At 43.4% G+C, this 27961-nt stretch overlaps 1 protein-coding gene across 2 annotated transcripts; it reads left to right on the plus strand.

Annotated features, from left to right (window-relative positions):
- The first annotated feature begins 1317 nt into the window (after positions 1-1317).
- LOC143283061 (organic cation transporter protein-like) lies at positions 1318-27923 on the plus strand. 2 transcript variants are annotated; one of them, XM_076589084.1, is made up of 12 exons: positions 1318-1363; positions 1888-2043; positions 3429-3600; positions 6086-6305; positions 8754-8857; positions 12998-13158; positions 14896-15064; positions 18453-18857; positions 22942-23171; positions 23606-23787; positions 25705-25856; positions 26418-27923. In XM_076589084.1, exons 3-12 carry the CDS (start codon positions 3458-3460, stop codon positions 26527-26529), a joined length of 1878 nt encoding a protein of 625 aa, XP_076445199.1. In that variant the 5' UTR covers positions 1318-1363; positions 1888-2043; positions 3429-3457; the 3' UTR covers positions 26530-27923. The 2 variants fall into 2 exon arrangements, with proteins under 2 accessions (XP_076445199.1, XP_076445200.1); XM_076589085.1 differs by lacking the exon at positions 1318-1363 and adding an exon at positions 1590-1665.
- Positions 27924-27961: the final 38 nt, after the last annotated feature.

Here is a 27961-nt window from a genome sequence, read left to right on the forward strand (position 1 = left end):
GCGTTTGTGTGGTGTTTTGTTTTGTTTTTGGACAGGGGATGGGGGGTGTATGTGTGTTTGTAGGGGCCTGGGGGTGGGGGTGGGGGTGGGGGGATAGGGGCGGAGGGGGACGGGGGGGGGGGGGGGGGGCGTGGGGAGATTATCCGGCCTCTCAGTTCTGTGTACCATTTGTTCTCCTTTTCGTCTGTTCTCATCTTTGTTCTTCTGTCCAATTCGCCCGCTCACTGCTGACCTTGAGTGATAGTGTTGCATGAATTCGAAGTGCAGTGGGAATCTTTCGTGAGCTTTTGATTTCAAAACCTCTTGTTTTGCCAAGGCACGTGCATAGTGACGTCACTGCTGATGTCATCAGAAGGGAAACAACTCTGGAAGGTTTGAAAATTCACACAGTTTATCTAGAATGGTACATCACCAGACCTCAGTTTTAGGCTTATTGTTTCGGATATTTTTTTTCGAGAATGGAAACACCACTGTCTACCGGTTTTCCTCCGGCACTGAAAGTGTTTTAATTAAGTGGAATACTTTTAGTTAGCTGCACAAAAGTAAAACCGCCCCCAAAAGGCAGAACTCCAAATACGGATTGAATACGGATTGATGACGGACTGACATCCTGACTCGTTGGCTCTGTCTTGTGTCTGTGACGTGACAGCTCATCACTGATGAGTATACTTGTCAGCAGGAGGAATATATAACGATTCAGAAAAAAACCCCACAAAAAACACAACTGCTTACCGTTCAGCACTCAACATTATTCGCTTTTCGTTCTCTCACTCGACTGATTTTGAACACTGAGATACAAGCGCACGCTTTACCGGCGTGTTTTTGTTTTTGTTTTGTGTTTTTCTGTTAAACGTTTTATTCATTTATCGGTTTAACACCAGTGCTTTCGCATATTCATTAATATTCATCCGTGCTTGTCTTCGCTGTTGGCAATCACCAGTATGCGGTTACTGGACATTAAAGGTCCCTAAAACACGGTTTTGAATATCGCAAAATCGTCACGTGCAAAATCACTTTGAAATGCTAAATCAAATGTAGTTTTTAATTAAAATAAAAATGCATGTTACCGCATACATTATCTGACTCGGTCGCATTTACCACCCCATTCCCACCAAAATTCAAACAAACAAAACCACACAACTAACCACCAAAAATTTATTTAACCCGAGCGAATTTGAGTCTGCTGCCATGAAACCTCACTCGACCGCCCGCCACTTTATTAAAAAAAAAAAAGAATACCGTGTTTCTGGGACCTTTAACTAAACAGTGTACGAATGTGCTTTACTGTAAGGAAAAACAACGACCATATTATTATCATGGCATTAGAACTGAGGGTTGTATATATTCATGCTGTCGTGCAGTAGTAAGTGATATTGACAGAGAGACAGAATAATTGCTCATCTACGCTGATATTAGGTCTATTACGTTATATGAATAATGTTTAGTGGAAGAGAAATGGCTAACGTGAATAATTTTTGTTTTTTTCGATGAATTTGTATCCGGCTTTTAATGTCCTTTGTCAAGAGAACAAATCAAATATAACGTGTGCTTCCACACCGTTGTCGGTAGTCAAGTATAACCACCTGTACTTGTTGCGTCCATGAAGGTCAGGTTTGAAGTACAGTGTGTCTTGGTGTCTTGGAGACTTCCTTCTTCAGTGGGATTGTGCGTCGTCAGAGACTCTCCTACGACCTGTATCTATATCTGTATCTCTCTCTCTCTCTCTCTCTCTCTCTATATATATATATATATATATATATATATATGTGTGTGTGTGTGTGTGTGTGTGTGTGTGTGTGTGTGTGTGTGTGTGTGTGTGTGAGCGTGCCTCAAAAAAGATAAAAACGTCTTCAGTCCCGGACTGTCCGCACGTGTTCTATTTTTCAGGTCAAAATCGCCGATAAATCTTAAAACACAGACGAATACGGAACCGTGCCATTGACTGATAGGACGTGGTCACGTGATGCATGTTGTCCCACCCTAGCTGAGAACTGGGGCCAGCCAGCCAGCCGACAGTGGCTTTAATAGAAGAACGTTTCCAAGGTAAGCACGGTATATATATATTTTTTTAATGTGGATGTTACATGATCATTATATCCCTTTTGTGATATCAAGGATATCTTTTATGTGTATAGAAACTGGTCATGGTCCTGTTCGTGTGTGTGTGTGTGTGTGTGTGTGTGTGTGTGTGTGTGTGTGCAAGCGTGCGTGCGTACGTACTTACGTGCCTGCGTGTGTGTGTGTGTGTGTGTGTGTGTGTGTGTGTGTGTGTGTGTGTGTGTGTGCCAGCGATCGTGCGTGCATGCGTGTATAAAACAGTTTACTAGAATGTAGTATCAAATCGGTTTTTGTGTTTGTTTTGCTTTTTAATTCTGTACATTTAATCAGTCTGATGGCATATTTCCAATCGGATTTATATGATTGGAATATCAAGTATACAACAACAGCAGCAACAACAACAACAACACAACAACAAAATAAAATAACGAACGTGATCAGCACGGACTAAAAACCACACTTGCATATGCGAGTGTTAACACATGGGAGTCGGAGGCTCGCCCACGAACGCGAGAAGAAATAAATAACAAAAGTGAAAAATGCGGCACAGGTATACCCTACTTGTCTGACAGTATCATGTTTGTTTGTGTTTTTTTTAGCTCAAGTGGCCAGGCTCAAATATCTTGCAGTAATTTACTGCTGTGATCTGTATGATATCAGGCACTTGCATTCCACGGCTAGCTCAATGAAGACCTCTGTTCTCGCGGTGATGTCCCTTTCCCCCACCCGCCCCCCCTGACACCCTCTTGCAGGGAAATAAGCGTTTTCAACTTGATTTGAATCATACGTGGTCTTACAGGTACGTTGGTGTGTTGTTGGTTTGGGTTTTATTATTGTTGTCATTATTATCATCATTTTGATTTTTTTTTTTTAAATATCTTTTTTGTTGTTGTCGTTTACACTTAAGTTTAGAATTTAGCTTGTTGTGTATTTTCCGTGGATGGAGCGAGTAATGAGTGAATTGGCTCTTTTATTCACGTTGCTTTAACTCACTCAGTACGGCCAGTCCTCTCTTCTCCTCTACACAGACCCCTCGGATGTCCAGTGGGTGTCTGAATGACCCAACCTTTAGCTTCGGTCGTCAGAATTGTGGTATTCTTTGTCAGCATTCACCTCTTTAGTGTAAGAGCCTTCCGCTTGCAATATTTTGATGATGGTAATTGGGGTGAAACGCTGTTAACGTCGTCTCTTTCGCCGTTCGTATGGAGAGAGTTAACCAACTTAATAACACTGTGTTGTATTTTCTTTGACTTGAATTAACTGACGGATGATCAACCATGAAATGGCTTCTTTTTGTGGTCGCGGGCTGGGCTACAAGTCAAGAGACATGACTTGATTTAATTTGATTTGATTTGATGTGACGTGGCCAGGCCGAAACTGACGACAACAGGAAATCGAGATGAACGTGGACGAGATCCTCCGCCGTGTCGGGGAGTTCGGGATGTACCAGAAGATGATCTACCTCCTCCTCAACCTCATCGGTGTCACACACGGCTTCCGTATGTTGATCGCTGTCTTCATGCTCTACACGCCCAAACACAGGTACGCGCGTGTGTGTGTGTGTATGTGTGTGTGTGTGTGTGTGTGTGTGTGTGTGTGTGTGTGTGTGTGTGTGTGTGTGTGTGTGTGTGTGTGTCCGCGCGCGCGCGTCCGTGTACTAAGTGCGTGTGCATGCGTGTATGTATGCATGACTACTATCTCTTCTGTAAGTTGCTTCAAGACTTTTAAGGCTGGACCTGTTCTTGCAAGCTGCCCTCACTGTATGTATCAAACACCGTTTAAACTGTTCAGACTGGAATTTTCTGTCGTATAATTCATGGATATATGAACTGGGAGTTTTTTGGTGAAGCATAATGGGACTCGAGTGATCCAAACGTTTTGTTACTCAATGTTAAATCCGCCGTAGACCTTTTGCCCGTATATGGTGTAGTGTTTGCAACATTAAAGTCTAAAATATAACCAGAAAAGTTAAGGTAGGCTACTAGGAAAATCATATGGTTTACAAGTGATTTAACATGAAATGACAGAAAATCGGTATGATTAAAGATTGTCAGACTGTTCTTTAGTTATTTAACATGAAATGACAGAAAATCGGTATGATTAAAGATTGTCAGACTGTGTTATTTAGTTATTTAACATGAAATGACAGAAAATCGGTATGATTAAAGATTGTCAGACTTATTTAGTTATTTTGAATTAAAAGAAAACACAAAGAGCAATATATATAGCTATCGATTTGTCTGCTGCTGCTGCTGCTGTTCTCCCCCTCCCCCCTTCTCTCTCTCTCCCCCCCCCCCTCTCTCTCTCTCTCTCTCCCCCCCCCCCCTCTCTCTCTCTCCCCCCCCCCTCTCTCTCTCTCTCTCCCTCTGCCACACTCAGTGTCAGTTACAAAAAGGTAGCTTTATCAACTTCTTGTGCACTACCCACTACTAATTGTAAGATGATAAGATAGATAGGGTCGCAGTTTAGCATCCTAAATTTCTGGACCTGAATTCAGGATGCTAAAGTGCGGTTATACCCACATGATACTGTTTATTTCTTCAGGTTTAAAAAAAAAAAATTTTTTTATCGTGTATTGCATGTAAACAGTAAACACAGAAGATTGACAGAGCGCAGTGAGGTCACAGTTTTCGGGGTTTCTTTTTTGAAAGATGGAGACCTCCAGCTTCACGTGCCATCACGTGACTTCTTATTTCGCGCCACAAATGTTTTTGGGTCAGAACAATAAAAGCCCAACACTGCATAGAAAACGGTCCGTTTTTCCAGACATATTGTTTCTTTTTTGAGACCGAAAGAATATGGTCATGTTCACTGTCTTGATTTTTTTTTTTTTTACCAGTTCTTGGAATGTAAGTGAAATCCTCTGATTGGAGCTCTAACTGTTGCAAATTTCAGTTTCTTATATCCTCGGACATTTCAAAGAGTGACGGGCGCAATAGCCGAGTGGTTAAAGCGTTGGACTTTCAATCTCAGGGTTCCGGGTTCGAATCTCGATAACGGCGCCTGGTGGGTGAAGGATGGAGATTTTTTCCAATCTCCCAGGTCAACATATATGCAGACCTGCTTGTTCTTGAACCCTCTTCGTGTGTATACGCAAGCAGAAGATCAAATACGCACGTTAAAGATCCTGTAATCCATGTCAGCGTTCGGTGGGTTATGGAAACAAGAACATACCCAGCATGCACCCCCCCGAAAACGGAGCATGTCTGCCTACATGGCGGGGTAAAAACGGTCATACACGTAAAAGCCCACTCGTGTACACACGAGTGAACGTGGGAGTTGCAGCCCACGAACGAAAAAGGAGGAGGAGGAGGAGGATTTCAAAGAGTGTCATAACTGAAACAGCTAACGAGTCCAGCTTTCAGCTTCAATTTTTGAGGAAGCCGGCGTCAGTGTGTGGGGACTGATTCTTATTTGCATACGCAACTAACATCACGTCTCAGTGCTTACACACACACACACACACACACACACACACAAACCCTATGCCTCACCCACGTATAAACCCACAACGCTGGTCAGGGCTCAGGCTTCGAAAGCCTGTAATTGGTAGGTATATATTTTAACAATAAGGCAAAAAGGAAAAAAAAAAAACCCACCGAAAAACAAAAACAAAACACTCTAACACACACACACACATACACACACACACACACACACACACAGACACACACACACACACAAAACAAATACGAGAAATGTATACAAAATATATTTTAGCATTCTAAATTATTGTACCTATTGGTTACATTCCCATTGTCTGTGGGACGAAAAACGGAAAAAAGCAAGATAGTGGCACGTTAGTTGAGTGACTGTGTCCGCGTCAAAACTGAGTAAAATAACGTACAAAATAAGAGTCAAAATCCACTGAAAACAGGGCTACAACATCTACTTAAGGTAACATCGTTTGATACATACACAAAAATTGCCGGTAAAATATAGGTGCAATAATTTAGGATGCTAGAATAGGACTTTGCCAACAAAATTTCAGTGAAAGTGAATGTGGCAGTGACTTTTGCCAAACCAGGTGCTCCATCCCGACCTATCCCAACGACACCTACAAGATTCAGTCACAGGAGCACGCTGACCTGGTGGCCCGCTTCATCCCCAACAAAACGGACGACCATGACCTTGGCCCCTATGACCTGTGTCACGTGTACAGCGGTGCCGGGGCCCGCAACGCAACAGTGGGGTGTGACCGCTGGGTGTACGACAAGTCCATGTTTGTCAACACGGCCGTTATGGAGGTGCGCCTGTGTGTGTGTGTGTGTGTGTGTGTGTGTGTTCGGGGGAGGGAGGTATGCTTCTGAACAGTTTTGAGGCACCGCCGTCTTGTCAAGAAATACTACACTTTATATCCGACCATCTATATTCCTGCCCCCACTCCCAAGCCCACCCCACCCCACCCCCTCCCCTCCAAACGTCTCTTTGTGCCTATCTCTCTTTGTGTCTTTGTGTCAGCATCTGTTTGTTTCTTCTGTGTCAACGTCTATTGGTGCCGAAATTTCCCTCATCAAGACGGTCTTCGTGTCAATGTCTGCCTGAGTCAACGCATCCCTGCGCCTTTGTTCTGCCGCTGTATGCATGCTCGAGCCTCTTTCCAGAACAGGAAGCAAGAGGGTCCGGGGCCGAATGGTTTGAGAGCTGGTTTCCTGCCCAACTTCCCTGAGTTCGATCCCCGGTTAGGCGCACCTGCTAGATTGTTGTCTCGTTCGTCAGAAGGATTCCCCCGTCACCTCGACGAAGGCGGCAGTATGTCGCAGGTCCTCCAGTCCTCCGTAGAGCTTCCGGGCCGCTGGGATTGGATCGGGCCAGGTTTTCTCTCGGAGCGCTTGGTGGAGCGGGGCAGGACTGCAGCAGATGTTCTGTTGTCTGGTTGCCTGTTCTGCTGGGGCACTGCTCTGTGTCGCTGATACGGAGTTTCGTGGTGTTTCAGGCGGTTGTGGCACCTGCTATGTTAAGGGTGGTGATTTTTCCGATCTCCCAGGTTAACGTGTGTGCAGACCTGCTAGTGCCCGAACCCCCTTCGTATGAAAACAACCTGTATGCATGCGAAAGATCAAATACGCATGTTCAGTTGAGGATCCTTATTTGCTCCATGTCAGTGTTCGTTAGGTTATGAAAATATGACAAAAAAGAAGGGAACCCCCCCCCCCAAAAAAAACCCCACAAAAAAACAAAAAACAAAACAAAAACAAACCAAACCCAGTATGCATCAACTACGACAGAGTCATCAACAAATTGATGTTGGTAGAGTAATGGAAAGAAAGAAGAAGGTGGAAGCATTACCATAATCCTGAATAGCGATAGTTTGTATAGATGGGAGTATATCGGTGTTAGACGGTGTTGCCTTACTGACATTCAGCGAATAAAAAAAATGTTGTTCATTCCTTTATTGACTCACTTGTGTAAACAAAGTGAGTCTATGTTTTAACCCGGTGGTCGGTTGTCTGTGTGTGTGTCTGTGTGTCCGTGGTAAACTTTAACATTGACATTTTCTCTGCAAATACTTTGTCAGTTGACACCAAATTAGGCATAAAAATAGGAAAAATTTAGTTCTTTCCAGTCATCTTGTTTAAAACAATATTGCACCTCTGGGATGGGCACACACACACAAAAAAGAAGCCTAATTATATGCAAACTGCATTTACTGTTATATCTATATTTTTTGTATTCTCTAAACTTGGCACTTTGATCTGATATTCTGACCCAACAACAAGAGCAGTCATTATTATCATTTTTTGTTCAAACAGGAACTTCTTTTGCTAAGCATGGAATTTTTATTTATTTTGCAAACGTTTTGGTGCAGATAGTAGAAAAGGGAAATTACTCTGTAATTAATGCTAGGGGACTTAATTTATCACAAGTGAGTCTTGAAGGCCTTGCCTCTCTTGTTTTAATTTAAGACACACACTTCGAACTGCCCCAGGACCCCAAACGCAAACTTGTCAGTGTTACAAAAACAGTCAACCCCAGTCCACACACACGAGTTCTCTTGCACTGTCTCTTTATAATAACGATTTGCCTTTGTCTTTAACAGCGCATTGTAAAATGTTCGCAGATGACACGGCACTACATGCCAGTAATTCAAAACGGGGTGGAATATGTGCATCATTACACGACGGGCGCCACAGCCGAATGGTTAAAGCGTTGGGCTTTCGATCTGAGGGTCCCGGGTTCGAATCACGGTGACGGCGCCTGGTGGGTAAAGGGTGGAGATTTTTACGATCTCCCAGGTCAACATATGTGCAGACCTGCTAGTGCCTGAACCCCCTTCGTGTGTATATGCAAGCAGAAGATCAAATACGCACGTTAAAGATCCTGTAATCCATGTCAGCGTTCAGTGGGTTATGGAAACAAGAACATACCCAGCATGCACACCCCCGAAAACGGAGTATGGCTGCGTACATGGCGGGGTAAAAACGGTCATACACGTAAAAGCCCACTGGTGTGCATACGAGTGAACGCAGAAGAAGAAGAAGAAGAAGTGCATCATTACAAATATAAATCAGTTGAATAGTCACAGTTAAAATATATGAGTTTAACCCAGATAAAACAAAATATGTGACGATAACTACCAGACGAAAGCGTCTGATATTTGTCTTCCCCTGTTCGGAGCACGTAGCAATCATGTGCAATACTCTCTCTAGAAAGATCTGTTCAGCTGTCACATGTCAATATGTGTATGATTTCAGTTTGACGCAGTGTGTGACGACGCCCTGTTGAGCTCTCACTCCCAGATGTCCCAGATGGGCGGCTTTCTCTTCGGCGTGCTGTTCTTTGGGGCCATAGGGGACAAGTGAGTCGTGGTGGTTCTTTAAGGAACCAGTTGTTTTGTTCTTGTGGGTGTCATCAGTGGACCGGTGAGTCATGGGGGTTCTGTAAAGACCATGCAGCGTCTTTTTCTGTCATAGACGTCGTTAGGGGACCAGTAGGTTTTGGGGGTTCTGTAAGGACCATGCAGCGTCTTTTTCTGTCATAGATGTCGTTAGGGGACCAGTAGGTTTTGGGGGTTCTGTAAGGACCATGCAGTTTCTTTTTCTGTCATAGATGTCGTTAGAGGACCAGTAGGTTTTGGGGGTTCTGTAAAGACTATGCAGTGTCTTTTTCTGTCATAGATGTCGTTAGGGGACCAGTAGGTTTTGGGGGTTCTGTAAGGACCATGCAGTTTCTTTTTCTGTCATAGATGTCGTTAGAGGACCAGTAGGTTTTGGGGGTTCTGTAAAGACTATGCAGTGTCTTTTTCTGTCATAGATGTCGTTAGGGGACCAGTAGGTTTTGGGGGTTCTGTAAGGACCATGCAGTGTCTTTTTCTGTCATAGATGTCGTTAGGGGACCAGTAGGTTTTGGGGGTTCTGTAAGGACCATGCAGTGTCTTTTTCTGTCATAGATGTCGTTAGAAGACCAGTAGGTTTTGGGGGTACTGTAAGGACCATGCAGCGTCTTTTTCTGTCATAGGTGTCATTAGGGGACCAGTAGGTTTGGGGGTTCTGTAAGGACCATGCAGTGTCTTTTTCTGTCATAGATGTCGTTAGAGGACAAGTAAGTTTTGGGGGGTTCTGTAAGGACCATGCAGTGACTTTTTCTGTCATAGATTTCGTTAGAGGACCAGTAGGGGTTTTTTTTGGGTTCTGTAAGGACCACGCAGTGTCTTTTTCTGTCATAGGTGTCGTTAGGGGACCAGTAGGTTTTTGAGGTTCTGTAAGGACCATGCAGTGTCTTTTTCTGTCATGGATGTCGTTAGGGGACCAGTAGGTTTGGGGGGCTCTGTAAGTACCATAAAGTGTCTTTTTCTGTCATAGATGTCGTTAGAGGACCAGTAGGTTTTGGGGTTCTGTAAAGACCATGCAGTGTCTTTTTCTGTCATAGATGTCATTAGGGGACCAGTAGGTTTTGGGGTTCTGTAAAGACCATGCAGTGTCTTTTTCTGTCATAGATGTCGTTAGGGGACCAGTAGGTTTTGGGGTTCTGTAAAGACCCTGCAGTGTCTTTTTCTGTCATAGATGTCGTTAGGGGACCAGTAGGTTTGGGGGGATCTGTAAGTACCATGCAGTGTCTTTTTCTGTCATAGATGTCGTTAGAGGACCAGTAGGTTTTTGGGGTTCTGTAAGGACCACGTAGTGTCTTTTTCAGTCATAGGTGTCGTCAGGGTACCAGTAGGTTTTGAGGGTTCTGTAAGGACCATGCAGTGTCTTTTTCTGTCATGGATATCATTAGTACCGGTGAGTAGTGGGATTCTGTAAGGACCATGCAGTGTATTTAATCTGTCGTGGGTGTCGTTTGGGGACGAGTAAGTCGTGGGGGTTCTGTAATGATCAGTGTCTTTTTTTGTCATGGATATCATTAGGGGGCCAGTAGTTTTTGGGAGTTCTGTAAGGACAAGTGTCTTTTTTGTCATGGATATCATTAGGGGGCCAGTAGTTTGTGGGGGTTCTGTAAGGACCAGTGTCTTTTTTGTCATGGATATCATTAGGGGGCCAGTAGTTTGTGGGGGTTCTGTAAGGACCAGTGTCTTTTGTTGTGGATATCATTAGGGGGCCAGTAATTGGAGGGGTTCTGTAAGGACAAGTGTCTTTTTTGTCATGGATATCATTAGGGGGCCAGTAATTGGAGGGGTTCTGTAAGGACAAGTGTCTTTTTTGTCATGGATATCATTAGGGGGCCAGTAATTCGAGGGGTTCTGTAAGGACCAGTGTCTTTTTTGTCATGGATATCATTAGGGGGCCAGTAGTTTGTGGGAGTTCTGTAAGGACCAGTGTCTTTTTTTGTCATGGATATCATTAGGGGGCCAGTAATTCGAGGGGTTCTGTAAGGACAAGTGTCTTTTTTGTCATGGATATCATTAGGGGGCCAGTAGTTTGTGGGAGTTCTGTAAGGACCAGTGTCTTTTTTGTTGTGGATAGGGGATCAGTGAGTTGCTGGGTTATCTTAAGGACTGGCGTCTTTTTCTGTCATTGGTGTGGTTAGGGTACATGTATTTCGAGGGGTTCAGTAAGGACCATGCAGTTTCTTTTTTGTCATTTTCAGGGAACCAATAATTCCAGGGGTTCTGTAAGGACCAGTGTCTTTTTCTGTCATTGGTGTTGGTAGGGGATCAGTAATTATGGGGTTCTGTAAGGACCAGTGTCTTTTTTTTTTATCATGGATATCATTAGGGGGCCAGTAGTTTGTGGGAGTTCTGTAAGGACCAGTGTCTTTTTTGTTGTGGATAGGGGATCAGTGAGTTGCTGGGTTATCTTAAGGACTGGCGTCTTTTTCTGTCATTGGTGTGGTTAGGGTACATGTATTTCGAGGGGTTCAGTAAGGACCATGCAGTTTCTTTTTCTGTCATTTTCAGGGAACCAATAATTCGAGGGGTTCTGGAAGGACCAGTGTCTTTTTCTGTCATTGGTGTTGGTAGGGGACCAGTAATTATGGGGTTCTGTAAGGACCAGTGCCCTTTTTCTGTCATGGATAGGGGACCAGTAAGTCATGGGGGTTCTGTAAGGACTAGTGCTTTTTTGTGTCATTGGTGTCGTTAGGGGACCAGGAAGTGATGAGGGTTCGTTAAGGACCAGTGTCTTTTTCTGTCATGGATAGGGGAACAGTAAGTCATGGGGGTTCTTTAAGGTCTGGTGTCTTTTACTGCTGTGGATGTCGTTAGGGGACCAGTAACATTGGGGTTCTGTAAGGACCAGTTTGTTCTATTGTGGATGTCGTCAGGGGACCAATAACATTGGGGTTCTGGAAGGACCAGTTTGTTCTATCATGGATGTCGTTAGGGGATTAGTATGTCATTGGGGTTCTGGAAGGACCAGTTTGTTCTATTGTGGATGTCGTCAGGGGACCAATAACATTGGGGTTCTGTAAGGACCAGTTTGTTCTGTTGTGGATGTCGTCAGGGGACCAATAACATTGGGGTTCTGTAAGGACCAGTTTGTTCTATTGTGGATGTCGTTAGGGGACCAATAACATTGGGGTTCTGTAAGGACCAGTTTGTTCTGTTGTGGATGTCGTTAGGGGACCAATAACATTGGGGTTCTGGAAGGACCAGTTTGTTCTGTTGTGGATGTCGTCAGGGGACCAATAACATTGGGGTTCTGTAAGGACCAGTTTGTTCTGTTGTGGATGTCGTCAGGGGACCAATAACATTGGGGTTCTGGAAGGACCAGTTTGTTCTATTGTGGATGTCGTTAGGGGAACAGTAAGTCGCGGGGGATCTTAGGACCGTTGTCTTTTTCTGTCATGGATAGGGGGCCAGTAAGTTGTTGCGTTGGGGTTTCATACCGGTGACTTTTCCTGTCATTGGTGTCGTTAGGGGACAAGTAAGTCGTTGGGGGTTCTTTAAGGACCTGTGTCTTTTTCTGTCGTGGATGTCGTTTGATAGGTATGATGTCATATCTCACTCCCACTTTTAATTAGACTCGGTATCGTGATTGTGATCATAGCCCCAGCATGATCCCTGCAAAAAATTAAAAATCATGCGGTTAAAGGTCAAGGTCACAAAATGGCATGTGATATTGACAAGAAAAGCTTCAGTGTGCAGTTGAGAGAAGGTCTTGTTCATAATCTTATTCAAGTTTAGTGCAATGATTTGTCATGATATGACAAAATCTGTGACAGTAGACAGTCAGGGGTCAAATGTCAAGTCAAGGATAACAACATGGCGTATCAGACAACTGTATAGTGTGTAAAACGTTTTGACGGAAACCGTGACCCAAAAAACTATTGATCACAGACTGTGCAGCTGCATCCTCAGAGGTCAAATGTCAAAGGTCAAGTGAAGGTAACAACGTGGCGTATTTGAAAAGGAATGTACAGTAAAAAATAAAAATAAAAAAAATAAAAAAAAATAAAAAAAGTTTTGGCCTCTTTCAAACAAAGTGTTATGCCATACGAAAAAAAACGTCTGCTTCAGTGTGATGACTTTCATCACAGTGGTGATGGCCGTGTGGTTCAGGTTTGGCCGTAAGGTGGCCATATACCTGGCCGTGGTGGTGTACCTGGCTGGAGGGCTGGGCCTGTCGTGGTCGCCTCTGATTGGCTACGGCTTCTTTGTATTCCTCCGCTTCGTCAACGGGGCGTGCTCCGCCGGGGCCTACACTGCCGCCTGCGTGCTCAGTGAGTAGGTCAGGGCTACTGAGTCGTTTTTGAGGACGTTATGAATACTGACAGGAGGTTACTGTGCTTTTATTTTCCCACCCTTTTTAATTTCAGTCTTTGTTGTGGTGGGTAGATCAGTGACGGTTTGTTATGGGTAGACACACACACACACACACACACACACACACACACACATATATATATATATATATATATATATAGAGAGAGAGAGAGAGAGAGAGAGAGAGCTCCATGTCATAGCGACGGACTTTCTTTGGTGTGTTTGGTGTATATTGATTGGTTCTTTTCATTTAAGCCAGGCCCATTATTATTATTATTATTATTATTATTATTATTATTATTATCTTCTTTTTTTTGCTGCTGTTGTTCTTGTTGTTGCTGTTGTTATCATTATTGTTATGATTAGTTATTATCATTATACGTTGTTGGTTGTTTTTTTTAAACAGAAAAGTAATTGCTCGTCTGTTTCGTTCATGCAGTATTTGATAGGATTCCAAGGCCTTTGGTCAATTTGTAGATCAGGCCCATGTTCCACATCCTCAGACCCCTTCTGTTTTTTAATCAGTATTTTAAAAAAAATCTTCATAAAGCAGATGTAGTGTAGTATATAGATGTGTATGGATCTTCTTCTCCTCCTCCTGCGTTCACTCGTATGCACACGAGTGGGCTTTTACGTGTATGAGCATTTTTACCCCGCCATGTAGGCAGCCATACTCCGTTTTCGGGGGTGTGCATGCTGGGTATGTTCTTGTTTCCATAACCCACCGAACGCTGACATGGATTACAGGATTTTTAACGTGCGTATTCGATCTTCTGCTTGCATATACACACGAAGGGGGTTTAGGCACTAGCAGGTCTGCACATATGTTGACCTGGGAGATCGTAAAAATCTTCACCCTTTACCCACCAGGCGCCGTCACCGTGATTCTAACCCGGGACCCTCAGATTGACAGTCCAACGCTTTAACCACTCGGCTATTGCGCCCGTCGATGTGTATGGATCAGTTCACACGCTTTGACTCCTCCCCATTGAAAGTGAAACCGAACTGGACATTTTGAAAATAGGCTAATTTGTTAGGGTAACATGAGGGCTTGAAACCCAGCTTAGTGGCACTGATTAAGATGTAGGAGTGGGGATGGGGGCGTTCGCGCGTGTGTGCGTGCGTGTGTGTGTGTGTGTGTGTGTGTGTGTGTGTGTGTGTGTGTGCGCGCATTAATCAAATCTTAATGCAATAATCGCTGTTTACCTATTGAAACTGGGTGGTTAAGTAGAATTCCTAGAGAATATCATATTTGTAAAAAAAAAAATTTTTTTTTAAAGAAAAAAAAAGAATGAATTCTGTTCTGACGAATTTCATTTTACAATGGAGTGTCCAAATTTTTCTGATATTCATAAAAGATTATGCTTAAAGTCTGTATTTTTATTTTGTAAATTCATTTTCAGTAAGTAAACGGGTTCTCCTTAGAATTATTAAATTAATTGAAACTTTAAATGTTGAAATGGATACTTTCGTATTGAAGAAAGAATATTAACCCTTATTTTATTTTAATTGTAAGATATCAAACATTATGATAATCTTTGTTGTGTTCTTGATAATGTTGTTTTCTGAAATCCTCAGTGTCCCAAAAGGGCTCAAAGGTTATGCAAATCTTGAATCTTGTTGTGTGCACTCGTGCGTCCGTATGTGTGTTTGTGTGTGTGCGTGTGCGTGGCGTGCGTACGTGTGTGGTGCAGGTGTGGAGATGGTGGGACCCAACAAACGGCTGTGGGTGGGCGTGTTGATCCACCTGACGTTCGGCGTGGGCGGCATGGTCCTGGATCTGATTGGCTACTTCCAGCGGGACTGGTTCTTCATTAACATATACGGCACCGCCCCCGTTGCGCTGGCCCTGTCCTTTTGGTGGTGAGCCATTCTGATTTCAATGATGAATGAATGATAAGGATACATATATGGCACCTTTGCCAATCCTCGGTCGGAGACCAAGTTCTAAGCACTTTACAAACACAGTTATTTGCACAATGAATAAATGATACATATACTTATATAGCGCCTATCCTCGGTCAGAGACCAAGCTCTAAGCACTTTACAAACACGGAGTTATTTACGCAATGAATGAATGATATTGATTCTCGTAAAAAACGCCTATCCTTAGTAGGAGATCCAAGCTCTTGATGCTTTGCAAACACGGAGTCATTTACACAATGAATGAATGAATGATATGGATTCTAAAATATAGCGCCTATCCTCAGTCGGAGACCAAGCTCCAAACGCTTTGCAAACACAGAGTCGTTTGCACAATGAATGAATGATACGCATACATATATGGCACCTTTGCCAATCCTTTGTCGGAGACCAAGCTCTAAACTTTTTACAAACACAGGGTCATTTGCATAACAGGCTGCCTCCCTGGGTAGAGCTGACTGACAGCTGCCATTGGGCGCTCATCATTCGTTTCCTATGTCATTCAATTAGATTTCGGGTACACACGCATACACACTCAGACATTCAACATTTTACGTGTATGACTGTTTTTGTGTTTACTTACCCCCGTCATGTAGATAGCCATATATATACTCCGTTTTCGGGCGTATGCATGCTGGGTATGTTCTTGTTTCCATTACCTGCTTGCATCGTTTACATTATCTTTAACGTGCGTATTTGATTTTCTGCGTGTGTATACATACGAAGGGGGTTCAGGCACAAGCAGGTCTGTACATATGTTGACCTGGGAGATTGGAAAAATCTCCACCCTTTACCTGTCAGGAGCCGTTGCCGAGATTCGAACCCGGGACCCTGAGATTGAAAGTCCAATGCTTTAACCACTCTGCTATTGCGCCCGTCAAAACGTCATTATTGCATAAGACACTAGCATATATCATTGCATGGACACCAGTATCATGGAGATGGATGGCCAGCCAATCAGCGTGACAATACCAAATTGGCCAGTCAGGCCAGACAGACAAACTACAGCGCTTGTCTGAAACAGTAACTCCTTTTCCAGCTCTGTGATGTACTATCGGCTATATATATATAGATATGCGTGTGTGTGTGTGTGTGTGTGTGTGTGTGTGTGTGTGTGTGTGTGTGTGTGTGTGTAGCTGTGGTCCCGAGCAGTTTTATTATAATAAGGGAAGGGTACAGTACAAAAGAACTAACTGATTGATTCAAAGGATAAAAGGATAGAAAAGAATCCCCGTGCAGGCCAGGAACATGCAGAGGCCAGTCACAAAAGGGTTTTTCTATTGTTTTATTTACAAATTAAGTAAGTAAAGAAAGGGAAGAGATGAGAAGAAGAGGAAAACAAGGATGGGGAGAAGAGGAAAACAGTGCCTGGAACGACACAAACAAATGTTATTAAGCACAACATGTCAGCACAAGTGAATAGTAAAGCACATGTATACACATTACATGAAAAGACTACCACTTGGTTTGGGTTTAGCAACAACATAAGATAATGCATATGTGTGAAGACCAAACACTGACATCAAATGACATTTCTAATACATTTAAATAGTGCAGTTAAAGTGATTGAAGCTGTGCTGATTTAGTGAAAGTACACTTACAGTATAGATTAGGTAAAGCTTATACTGGGTCAAAGTGACTCGAATGAACTAGTTATCATGTAGCACTATACTGGAGTAAGCCACATGGGGGAGAGCATGATCACTAAATTACAGTTAACAGACTGTGATACATATCAGATGGTTTTAACCAATAACTGATATTAATCCAACACTATCTTGTAATCACGACAACAGAATACTACACATTTTAGAGCACTGAGCACACTGTAGCAGTGCAACTGATATCAACATGTAAAATAATACATGAATAATAAACAATATCATAGAATCAGTGGCTTTGATAAAATACTGGCAAACTGAGAGACCAGATGCACAACACAAGACTGGAAGAACTGTCATGGCTTAACCATTAAGTGTTGAATGAACCTACACAAGTAATCTGTTGCATCAAAGCCAAATATCGACATAGCTAAGCTTGTACTCAACATTTAAATCTCCTCCACCAAAGCTTCAGCGGGATAAGGAACCTAACTTTCATCAGTGACAGCAAATGAGAAAGAATGCGTCATTTCCTAGCACGTTCTTGAACAAGCTATCGGTGTCCAGAGACGTCACTGACTGTGAGGTTAAGAAGAATTAAATGGAATACTGCTACGAGCACATGGCGCCATGGCGATTATTTAGATCAATAATAGCCCAGCTGTGACTACATGTCAAAGCAATAACTGAACAAAGTAATATCAACATACTCATATGAACACAAATACTGTATCGAAGAATACAATTTTCAGATCATCAGCACATTTTACACATGGAACTTGCAGCAATACGTAGCGAGATGTCAGCCTCTGGGACAACGTACACACACACACACTGCTTGCGAAACAGCGAGAGAGAAAGAGAGCAGGCTCAGCCAGGTGGATAATGACCAGTGATCACACACTCCATCTACTTATGCATGTTAAGTGAACTGCGCTGAGGCTAGCATGGCCTGTGATGCGAATCGTCCCCAACTGGGCTAAATCTGATTAGAATTGTGTTTGTTTCAAGGTGTTCAGTGATAGATTTCTCAATGATTGCTGAACCAATCTACATCAGATAGGTCGCAAAAGAAACAGCTCAACACCTACTTTCTAATGAGTATAAAATGGAGTGTTGATTATTTAAGATTAATTTTTAATCTTAATTTATGTCACCTGAAGAGGGTCAGTTTTAGTGAGCTCATCATGGAAAATTACAAACTCCGTGAAATCAGTTTAATGTAGGCAAACATAAATGGAATAGATTTAAAGAGGAATTTCAATGATTCTGCCAGTATATAATACTTGCAGTTTACTGATCTGATGAAAGAGATATTAATTAAATACGGTGCAGCAGAAACACAGATTAGAGTTCACCCAATTGTGACATTGGTTGTGGAGTGGTTGTGTGGCGAGGAGGACAAAATGATGTAAGCTTAGCATCAGTTGAAATCTTTACACTGACAAATGATTAAACTAAAATCAAGTAAGCTTCTAGCTGATAAAAGTGTATGTGTAAGCACAACAAATATTACAGTGAACAATACAGAGATTTGATTTAATAGATGTTTAGAATGGGGTTTCCTTTCAAACTGGGAATGGCGTCACACATTCAGCACGAGCCGTTGAAGACCAAGTTAGTTGCAAAAAAGACGTCTGCTATACAGCCTGTATGTGAAGCAGTATTTTGAAGCCTGAGCTGAGCACTTGGCTACATCCGTATTTTGTGTATGTGTGTGTGTCCAGGATCATCCCGGAGTCCCCACGGTGGCTGGCCAAGCAGGGACGAGTGAAGGAGGCGGAGGCCATCCTGAGGAAGGTAGCCAAGTTCAACGGGAAGACCTTCCCTGACTGCCTGTTGGCTGACCCTGCTCCGCCCCCTGCCGGCCCAGCCAGTCAGCGTGACAATACCAGATTGGTCAATCAGGGCCCCGCTAAAACAGCCAATGATGACAGAGGTTCACTTACCACAGCCAGTCAGAAAGACACTGTTGTGAAAGAGAAGACTGAGTCTGATGCAGGAGTGACCAATGGGGTCAGTAGTAGAGCTGTCTATAAAAACGTCCATAACCAAGGCATCTTGAGGGAGTTCCTGCGGATGTTCACCTACAGGGTGCTGCTTGTGCGGAATGTGGTTCAGTTTATCAACTGGTGAGCGATAGAGTCGTTGTGTATTCGAAAAACAACAACCGGAAAGAAATCAACAACAGCAGCTGTTCTAGCATGCACGCGAACATACACACACGCGGTCACGCACATACAGGACTCGCGCGCACACACACACACACACACACACAATATCAACTGGTGCGCAAAAGAGTCGGTGAGTATTCAAAAAACAACAAACTGGAAAGAAATCAACAGCAGCAGCAGCTATATCACACACCAACATACACACGCACCAACACTGATCTTTCTCATCTTAAACATTACATTTTGAAACAAGAGAGGCAAGGCCTTCAAGACTCACTTGTGATGCACTTTTTAAAAAAAATCCAAGCTTTTTATGTATTGAGTATAATTTCAAAATGTAATGTTTAAGATGAGAAAGATCAGTTTAAAGCAAACTAAGTCCCCCAGCAGAGTAATTTCCCTTGTTTTACTGTCTGCACCAAAACGTTTGCAAAAACAAAACTTCCATGCTTAGCAAAAGACGTTCCTGTTTGAACAAAAAAAAATGATAATAACGACAGATCTTTTGTTGGGTCGAATATCAGATCAAAGTGCCAAGTTTAGAGAATATAAAAAAATATAAATATAACAGTAAATGCATTAAACTCAATACATAAAAAGCTTGGATTTTTTTAAAAGTGTATCACAAGTGTGTCTTGAATTGCCTTTCTTGTTAATTTTTAGTGCCCATCCCAGAGGTGCAATATTGTTTTAAACAAGATGACTGGAAAGAACTGATTTTTTCCTATTTTTATGCCTAATTTGGTGTTGACTGACAAGTATTTGCAGAGAAAATGTTAAAGTTTACCACGGACGCACACACACACACAGGCAACCGAACACCGGGTTAAAACACCATCTACTAATGGTGATGTCGTTTCATACATGTACAGAATTTGCCGGGAAAATAGGTGCAATAGGATGCTAAAATGGGACTTCATACGCACACACACACACACACACAAACACATTTCAGTTGTCAGTACCATGTAACACAAAGATCTTCGAAGGAGGCTTCTGTCAATATTCAAGTACATGACTTGATTGGTGAGGATGAGTTTCTGACTGACGATGACTTGCGCGAAAAATGCGTCGATTTTGGATTTAAACCATTGTGCGTTGGTTTTAAAAGGAGGAAGAAGCACACTTTGAACATCGAACATGGCAGACTTGAGCCGCGCTGTGGCGTTGGACATCTGATCCAGAGTTCGCCGGGGATCAGAGTTCGAAACCTCCTTTCAGCACGATATTGTGTCCTTGGGAAGGGTACTTTTCCTCACTCCACCCAGGTGTATTCCGAATGGGTATACCTCCCTGACTTTGGTAGGAGAAGATTTTAGCAGAGAAGTCTGGGCCTTGCCTTCCCATGCCAAGCCTTAGACACAGTGGATGTGAATTCACCGCCCTGATGGCTGTAAAAGGCTGAGGGACCCTAAGCCATGAACCTTCATTTACAGCCCAGGTCAAGCAGGCTACCAGTTCACGCCAGAGTGGAGTGGGGAACTCGGAGCTTTAGCCTTGAACCTTCAACAGGCCAAGTCAGGTAGGCTGGTCTATCAATTCACGCCCAGGTGGTCGGAGTGGGTGGAAATCGGAGTTCAGTGCCATTCACAAGGACACCAATCCATGCTGAAACGCAGCCTCGAACTCTGCTGACCACTGAAACATTGGTCTCAACTGACACCTAAATGACTCCACCACGACGTAACCTTTTATTTTAAGACCTTTGTGTTAGTGGGTAGAGGCACGCTGTTAGCATGGAACATGACTGGTCAGTTCAGTTCAGTTCAGTTCAGTTACTCAGGGAGGCGTCACAGCGTTCGGACAAATCCACATACGTTACACGGCATCTGCTAGATGCCTGACCAGCAGTTTAATCCACCGGGCTTAATCAGGCCTTGAGTGGTCAGAGGAGGATAGATAAAGACTTTGTGTGTGTGTGGCATGTCGGGATGAGATGGTGCCATTATATATTTCATTTTCTTTCTTTCATGTATATTTTTCGGCAATATCCACATTTCTTCCCATACTGTACTTTTCCGTTTATAAGATGGGAAAACTTGTAAATTGGTTCATAACATTGGAATATATACTCCACATTTTTCTTCCCCTCCTCTCTTTGACTGGCTTTCTTTTCGTTTCTTGACAGGGGAAGAATTGTAGAGTGTAATATATTACAACGTTATTTGAACAAATTTACGATTTTTCCGTCTAAGGAACGAACACTGGGAAAAACTGTGGATGTTAGGGAGACTGTGCACGCGCTTTCGTCGGGAACGTTTCGTCGCTTGCAGAGCGACAAAAAAAGAAAGGTAATAATTTATGACCTCATGGGGAGCCCACCACCGTAACTAGCTTTTCTGGGTGTGCACCGCCTTTCTTCAGACAACTTTTAACAAGCTTTTCTGGGTGTGCACTGCCTTTCTTCCAACAAATTTTTAACTAGCTTTTCTGGGTGTGCACAGCTTTCTTCAGACAACTTTTTAACTTTTCTGGGTGTGCACCGCCTTTCTTCAGACAACATTTTAACTTTTCTGGGTGTGCACTGCCTTTCTTCAGACAACATTTTAACTTTTCTGTGTGTGCACCACCTTTCTTCAGACAACTTTTTAACTTTTCTGGGTGTGCACTGCCTTTCTTCAGACAACATTTTAACTAGCTTTTCTGGGTGTGCACCGCCTTTCTTCAGACAACTTTTTAACTAGCTTTTCTGGGTGTGCACCGCCTTTCTTCGGACAACATTTTAACTAGCTTTTCTGGGTGTGCACCGCCTTTCTTCCGACAACTTTTTAACTAGCTTTTCTGGGTGTGCACCGCCTTTCTTCAGACAACTTTTTAACTAGCTTTTCTGGGTGTGCACTGCCTTTCTTCCGACAACTTTTTAACTAGCTTTTCTGGGTGTGCACCGCCTTTCTTCCGACAACTTTTTAACTAGCTTTTCTGGGTGTGCACCGTCTTTCTTCAGATAACTTTTTAACTAGCTTTTCTGGATGTGCACCGCCTTTCTTCAGAGAACTTTTTAACTAGCTTTTCTGGATGTGCACCGCCTTTCTTCAGAGAACTTTTTAACTAGCTTTTCTGGATGTGCACCGCCTTTCTTCAGAGAACTTTTTAACTAGCTTTTCTGGGTGTGCACTGCCTTTCTTCAGACAACTTTTTAACTAGCTTTTCTGGGTGTGCACCGCCTTTCTTCCGACAACTTTTTAACTAGCTTTTCTGGGTGTGCACCGTCTTTCTTCAGATAACTTTTTAACTAGCTTTTCTGGATGTGCACCGCCTTTCTTCAGAGAACTTTTTAACTAGCTTTTCTGGATGTGCACCGCCTTTCTTCAGAGAACTTTTTAACTAGCTTTTCTGGGTGTGCACCGTCTTTCTTCAGACAACTTTTTACCTAGCTTTTCTGGGTGTGCACCGCCTTTCTTCAGACAACTTTTTAACTAGCTTTTCTGGGTGTGCACCGCCTTTCTTCCGACAACTTTTTAACTAGCTTTTCTGGGTGTGCACCGCCTTTCTTCAGACAACTTTTTAACTAGCTTTTCTGGGTGTGCACTGCCTTTCTTCCAACACCTTTTCGGTACAGTTCAATCACATCATTTTATTTGTGGAGACTGAACCAAACAACAAAAAACTTTGTCGTCAAAAGGGTCTTTTGAACTCAAGACATTATACAGCATTGTAAAAGAAAGCAACGCGTAAGTTTATTACTTTAAAAATATAATATTAAATTTGTTTCTTATCAATATGTTTTATTTATTTATTTGTTTATCTAATTTATTTATTTTTAATTTTTAAATAGATTCCTTCGATCGAGATCAAACAAATGACAGAAAGGTATTGCCTGTTCCCCACACCCCTCCCTGTCTGCTCTGTGGCCAGCTTTGCGGTGAGCACGGCGTACTACGGGCTGTCTCTGACGGCGCTTCAGTTGCAGGCGGCTGTGGATAAAGACTTTTGTGTGCAGCATGTCGGGATGAGACGGTGCCACCCTCATAATTATTTCGTTTTCTTTCTTTTATTTATATATTCCCCTATCCCCCCTATCCCCCACCCGCCCTCTGGCCAGGTTTGCGGTGAGCATGGCGTACTACGGGCTGTCTTTCACGGCGAACCAGCTGCAGGCGGGCGGGCTGTTCACCAACTTCCTGTTGTCCATGTGCATGGACGTGCTGGCCAACGTGCTGGTGCTGCTGCTCCTGGATCGCTGGGGGCGCCGCCTCCTGCACGCGCTCAGCATGCTGCTGGGCGGGGCCGGATGTCTCCTGGGCGTGCTGACCACCATGGTGGCGCCCAGCGGTCAGTGTGTGTGTGTGTGTGTGTGTGTGACTGCGGGGTGTCCCCCTGTTGGTGTAGACCCTGCCATGACTCTGTGTGTGTGTGTGTGTGTGTGTGTGTGTGAGGGTGGCGCCCAGCGGTCAGTATGTGTATGTGTGTGTGCCTTGAAGGGTCCTACGCTGGTGTAGACCATGCCGTGATTGAGGGAGAGAGAGAGAGAGAGAGAGAGAGAGAGAGTGTCTGTGTTCATATATATATATGTATGTGTGTGTGCACGCGCGCGTGTGTGTGCGTGCGTATTTATGTGTGTGTGTGTGTGTGTGCTCGTGTATATGTGTGTGTATGTGTGCTCGCCGGTGTGTGTGTGTGTGTGTGTGTGTGTGTGTGTGTGTGTACAATTATTATTATATATAATATGTATACTATATATTATGTGTGTGTATGTGCGCGCACAGGGTTGCAGTGGCTGACGGTGGTGGTGGCCATGGTGGGCAAGATGGGGGCCTCTGCGGGCTTCACGCTGATCTACATCTACTCCTCGGAGCTGTGCCCCACTACGGTACGCAGTGCAGGCATGGGCACCGCCTCCGCCTTCGCCAGGCTGGGCAGTATCCTGGCCTCCTACGTGCAGCAGTGGGTGAGTGAAAGACCGACCCCACAGTCCTGCAGTACAGTGTGTGTCTAGTTTTGTGTTTTCTTGTTGTCGTTCAGCTTCAAGTCTGGCCAGCACAAGGATTGCCAGCAGCAACTTTGTGGGTGGAGATTTTTTCTCCTGGCCTCCTACGTGCAGCAGTGGGTAAAGTAAAGATCGACCCCCCCCCCTCCCCCGTCCTTCTGCACAGCGTGTATCTAGTTTTTGACTCACTTGTGTAAACAAAGTGAGTCTATGTTTTAACCCGGTGTTCGGTTGTGTGTGTGTGTGTGTGTGTGTGTGTGTGTGTGTGTGTGTGTGTGTGTGTCCGTGGTAAACTTTAACATTGACATTTTCTCTGCAACTACTTTGTCAGTTGACACCAAATTTGGCATAAAAATAGGAAAAATTCAGTTCTTTCCAGTCATCTTGTTTAAAACAATATTGCACATCTGGGATGGGCACACAAAAAAAAGAAAAAGAAAAAAAAGAAGCCTAATTATATGCAAACTGCATTTACTGTTATATTTATATTTTTTGTATTCTCTAAACTTGGCACTTTGATCTGATATTCTGACCCAACAACTAGAGCAGTCATTATTATCACTTTTTGTTCAAACAGGAACTTCTTTTGCTAAGCATGGAAGTTTTATTTATTTTGCAAACGTTTTTGGTGCAGATAGTAAAAAAGGGAAATTACTCTGTAATTAATGCTAGGGGAGTTAATTTGCTTTGAACTGATCTTTCTCATCTTAAACATTACATTTTGAAATTATACTCAATACATAAAAAGCTTGGATTTTTTTAAAAAGTGTATCACAAGTGAGTCTTGAAGGCCTTGCTTCTCTTGTTTTTGTTTTTGTTTGTTTTTGTTTGTTTTTTGTCTTGTTAAACTTGTAGTCATCTGGCCAGCACAAGAATTGCCAGCAGCATTCCTAAAATGATAACTGTCAGCAACCACAGGTCAAGGAATGGAAACAACCATCATTTCACCGCAGTGACAGCACCGCTGACTGTGTCTTTGCCTCTCTGCTCCTTTCCTTGCAGGCTTTCTTTTTTCTTTTTCTTTTTCTTTTTTAAGGTGGATTTCATGAGTGAACAATGTATGGATAAATCACACACACACACATGCTGAGGCCTCTCTGAAGCTGAAACTGCGCTGTACCTAAATGGGATTAACTCACTCAGTACGGCCAGTCCTCTCTTCTCCTCTACACAGACCCCTCGGATGTCCAGTGGGTGTCTGAATGACCCAACCTTTAGCTTCCGTCGTCAGAAATTGTGGTATTCTTTGTCAACATTCACCTCTTCAGTGTAAGAGCATTCCGCTTGCAATATTTTGATGATGGTAATTGGGCTGAAACGCTGTTAACGTCGTCTCTTTCACCGTTCGTATGGAGAGAGTTAAGCCGCCAGACGTATATTGGTCCGTGGCTTGAGTCACGTTGTCATTTCACTGGTAGACAGCCTCATTTGCCAGTCACTGCAAGACTCTTCTCTGTAAGACTTCGCTGTGAAATTTTACCACACTGGCTCGTCTCCAAGTTCTGCTTTTTGTGGGCTGCAACTCCCACATTCACTCGTGTGTGCGGGAAGGCTTTTATGTTGGTGTATATTTGTATGATCGTTCGTACCCAGCCATATAGGCAACCATACTCTTGTTTTCGGGGATGTGCATGCTGTGGTATGTTCTTGTTTCTATAATCCACCGCGGAACGCTGGTTTGTAAGACAACAGCCATGGTAGGCGGTGTTGTCAGCCATTGGAGATGTCCAGAGACACGTCTTATGTTGGGCACGTTGAGAGTCGTGTGTGTTGTCAGCAGCACCTGCAGATGGAAAGACACATTGGACGTTGTGTCTATCATGTTGTGAACACACAGGGACTACACAGTGTGTGTGTGTGTGTGTGTGTGTTGTGCAGTCTATACAAATGACCGGTGACTTTGGCCACGCCTTACCCCTGCTGGTGTTCGGGGCGTTCTCTTTGACAGCGGGGATGTTGACCTTCCTGCTGCCTGAAACACTGCACAAGGACCTGCCCGACACGGTGCACGACGCTCTCGTCTTCGGAAAGTAAGGAACAGCTATTGCTGGGGGTTCTAGCGTCTCCACTGTGATCAAATTCTAGCCCAGATAGTCAGGACAGCAGATACCTCCCCTCCTTTAGTGGTCATAGTCTGACACGATTGGCTATCATACATACACTAGTGTCTAGTATACACTTTTTGTGTGTTTGGGTGGGGGATGGTGAGGGGCGGGAGTTGAGGGGGCGGAGTGTTTTTTTTTGTTTGTGTGTGTGTGTGTGTGTGTGGGCGCGCGCGCGCGCGCGCGTGCATTCAAGTGTGTGTGTGTGAGACGGAGACGGACGCAGAGACAGAGAGAGAGAAAGAGAGAGAGAGAGATTGTTAAGTCAGCAGCTTTTTCGAAAGTTAAGAATGGGCTCCCACATTATGTTTGAAATAAAACTAGCCGGCAAAAGAACCACGCTGTGTTGAACTTTTTTTTCACTTTATTGATCAGGTACAACTACATCATGCTGAAAACCTGCTGTGTTGAACTTTTTTCACTTTGTTGGTCAGGCACAACTATATGATTCTGTCTTTGACTGACATGGTGTGTTCTTCTCCGTTGCAGAGACCCGAAGATGGACGAACACATCGACCCTGTGAAAACAGTTGAGACGTTTTCCATGGGGGAGGACGTCCATGTGGAAATGGAAACCTTCAAAACTCCAACTCGCCTCTAAGAAAACAGGCCAGGGCGGGGCTGGCTATCATAAGCCATCTTAACTGCGATAATTTCCCATAGTCTATGGACTCAGTGTACACTTCGGTAAAATTCTGAATTCCCAGAAAACTTAGCACTGTAAAGATTGCTTTTTGCAAGTCAAAGGATTAAGCTTAGGCGAAGGGGAAAAAAAAAAGGTAATTTAAAGGTGTTTATATCACTTAAGCATGTCTATGGAACTCGCAGGGAGTTTGGGAAATTTATGACACCAAGCAAACTTAGCACTGCTAACATCATCATCTTAGATGAACAGACTATAAATACATAATAGCACTGCTAACATTGCTTGTGCCGTCCGTGTTGACTGGAAAATTCTTAACGCTGAGTAAACTTTCCGTTGCTAACATCGTTAGTGCAACTCGTGTAGACTGAAAAATTCTTAATGCTACGCAAATTTTGCGTTGCTAACATCGTTAGTGCAACCCCTGTAGACTGGAAAATTCTTAATGCTAAGTAAATTCTTAATGCTGAGCAAATTTAGCTAACCTCGTTCGCGTGTATCCTGTGTAGACTGGAAAATTCTTAATGCTAAGAAAATTTAGCACAGCTAAAGTCGCAGTGCGTCCCAGGCCACAGCTGGCCACAGCAAGAAAGGTGCACCACTAGAACTGCGGAGAAGGAAGGGAAGGGAAGGGATGGTGTTGGGATGACTGCAGGGTTACACATAGTATCCAGTGAGTTTTGAGGAACTGGAACGATAAAGTTGAACTGATCAAGGTTCGCTGAATTGGTCGGCTTTTTTTGCCGGTCCATAGCTTTTGTGGAAATATGTGGAGTTTTGTATTGTGCTCCCTGTTTGATTATGCATTTGAAGCATTTGAGTTTGACATGTGGTACAGTAAATGACACCAAAATGGGGACTTTGCATCACATTTCCTTTTTGGTTAAATATACTTACTATGTCAAACTTAAAAGCGTCAGGCATGGTATTTTTAATCACAGTAGATGACACCAAAATGGGGAGTTTGTATTACACTCATGTTTGGTTAACTATTCTTAGTCGGCCAAACACAAACACATCAGTTTGACATGCTATTGTTTTTTGGTAGCACCAAATCAGCACCGTAAAACTACGTATTACTCTCAACACGTGCGCGCACGCTCATTGTTCATCTTCTGTTTGTGGCCTTCCTGTTCTGAACCCACTCAATGATGCTGTCATGGACAATATTTGCAGGCTGTCCTTGACCTGCCAAAGTGCCTAAACTGGAACGGGAAATGCTTTTTTGCTGCAGTTATGATTTTGATGGCTTTGTTTTGATGTTGAGACAGTCCATTTGATTTTCTCATCCTTTGTTGTTGAATATTATTTTGGGGTACAGGTCGAATGATATATTAAAAAATATATTTATATATTTTTAAAATTATCCATTCTTTATAATCTGGTGATC

Source organism: Babylonia areolata, chromosome 6, assembly GCF_041734735.1.
Source record: "Babylonia areolata isolate BAREFJ2019XMU chromosome 6, ASM4173473v1, whole genome shotgun sequence".
Lineage (NCBI taxonomy): Eukaryota > Metazoa > Mollusca > Gastropoda > Neogastropoda > Buccinidae > Babylonia > Babylonia areolata.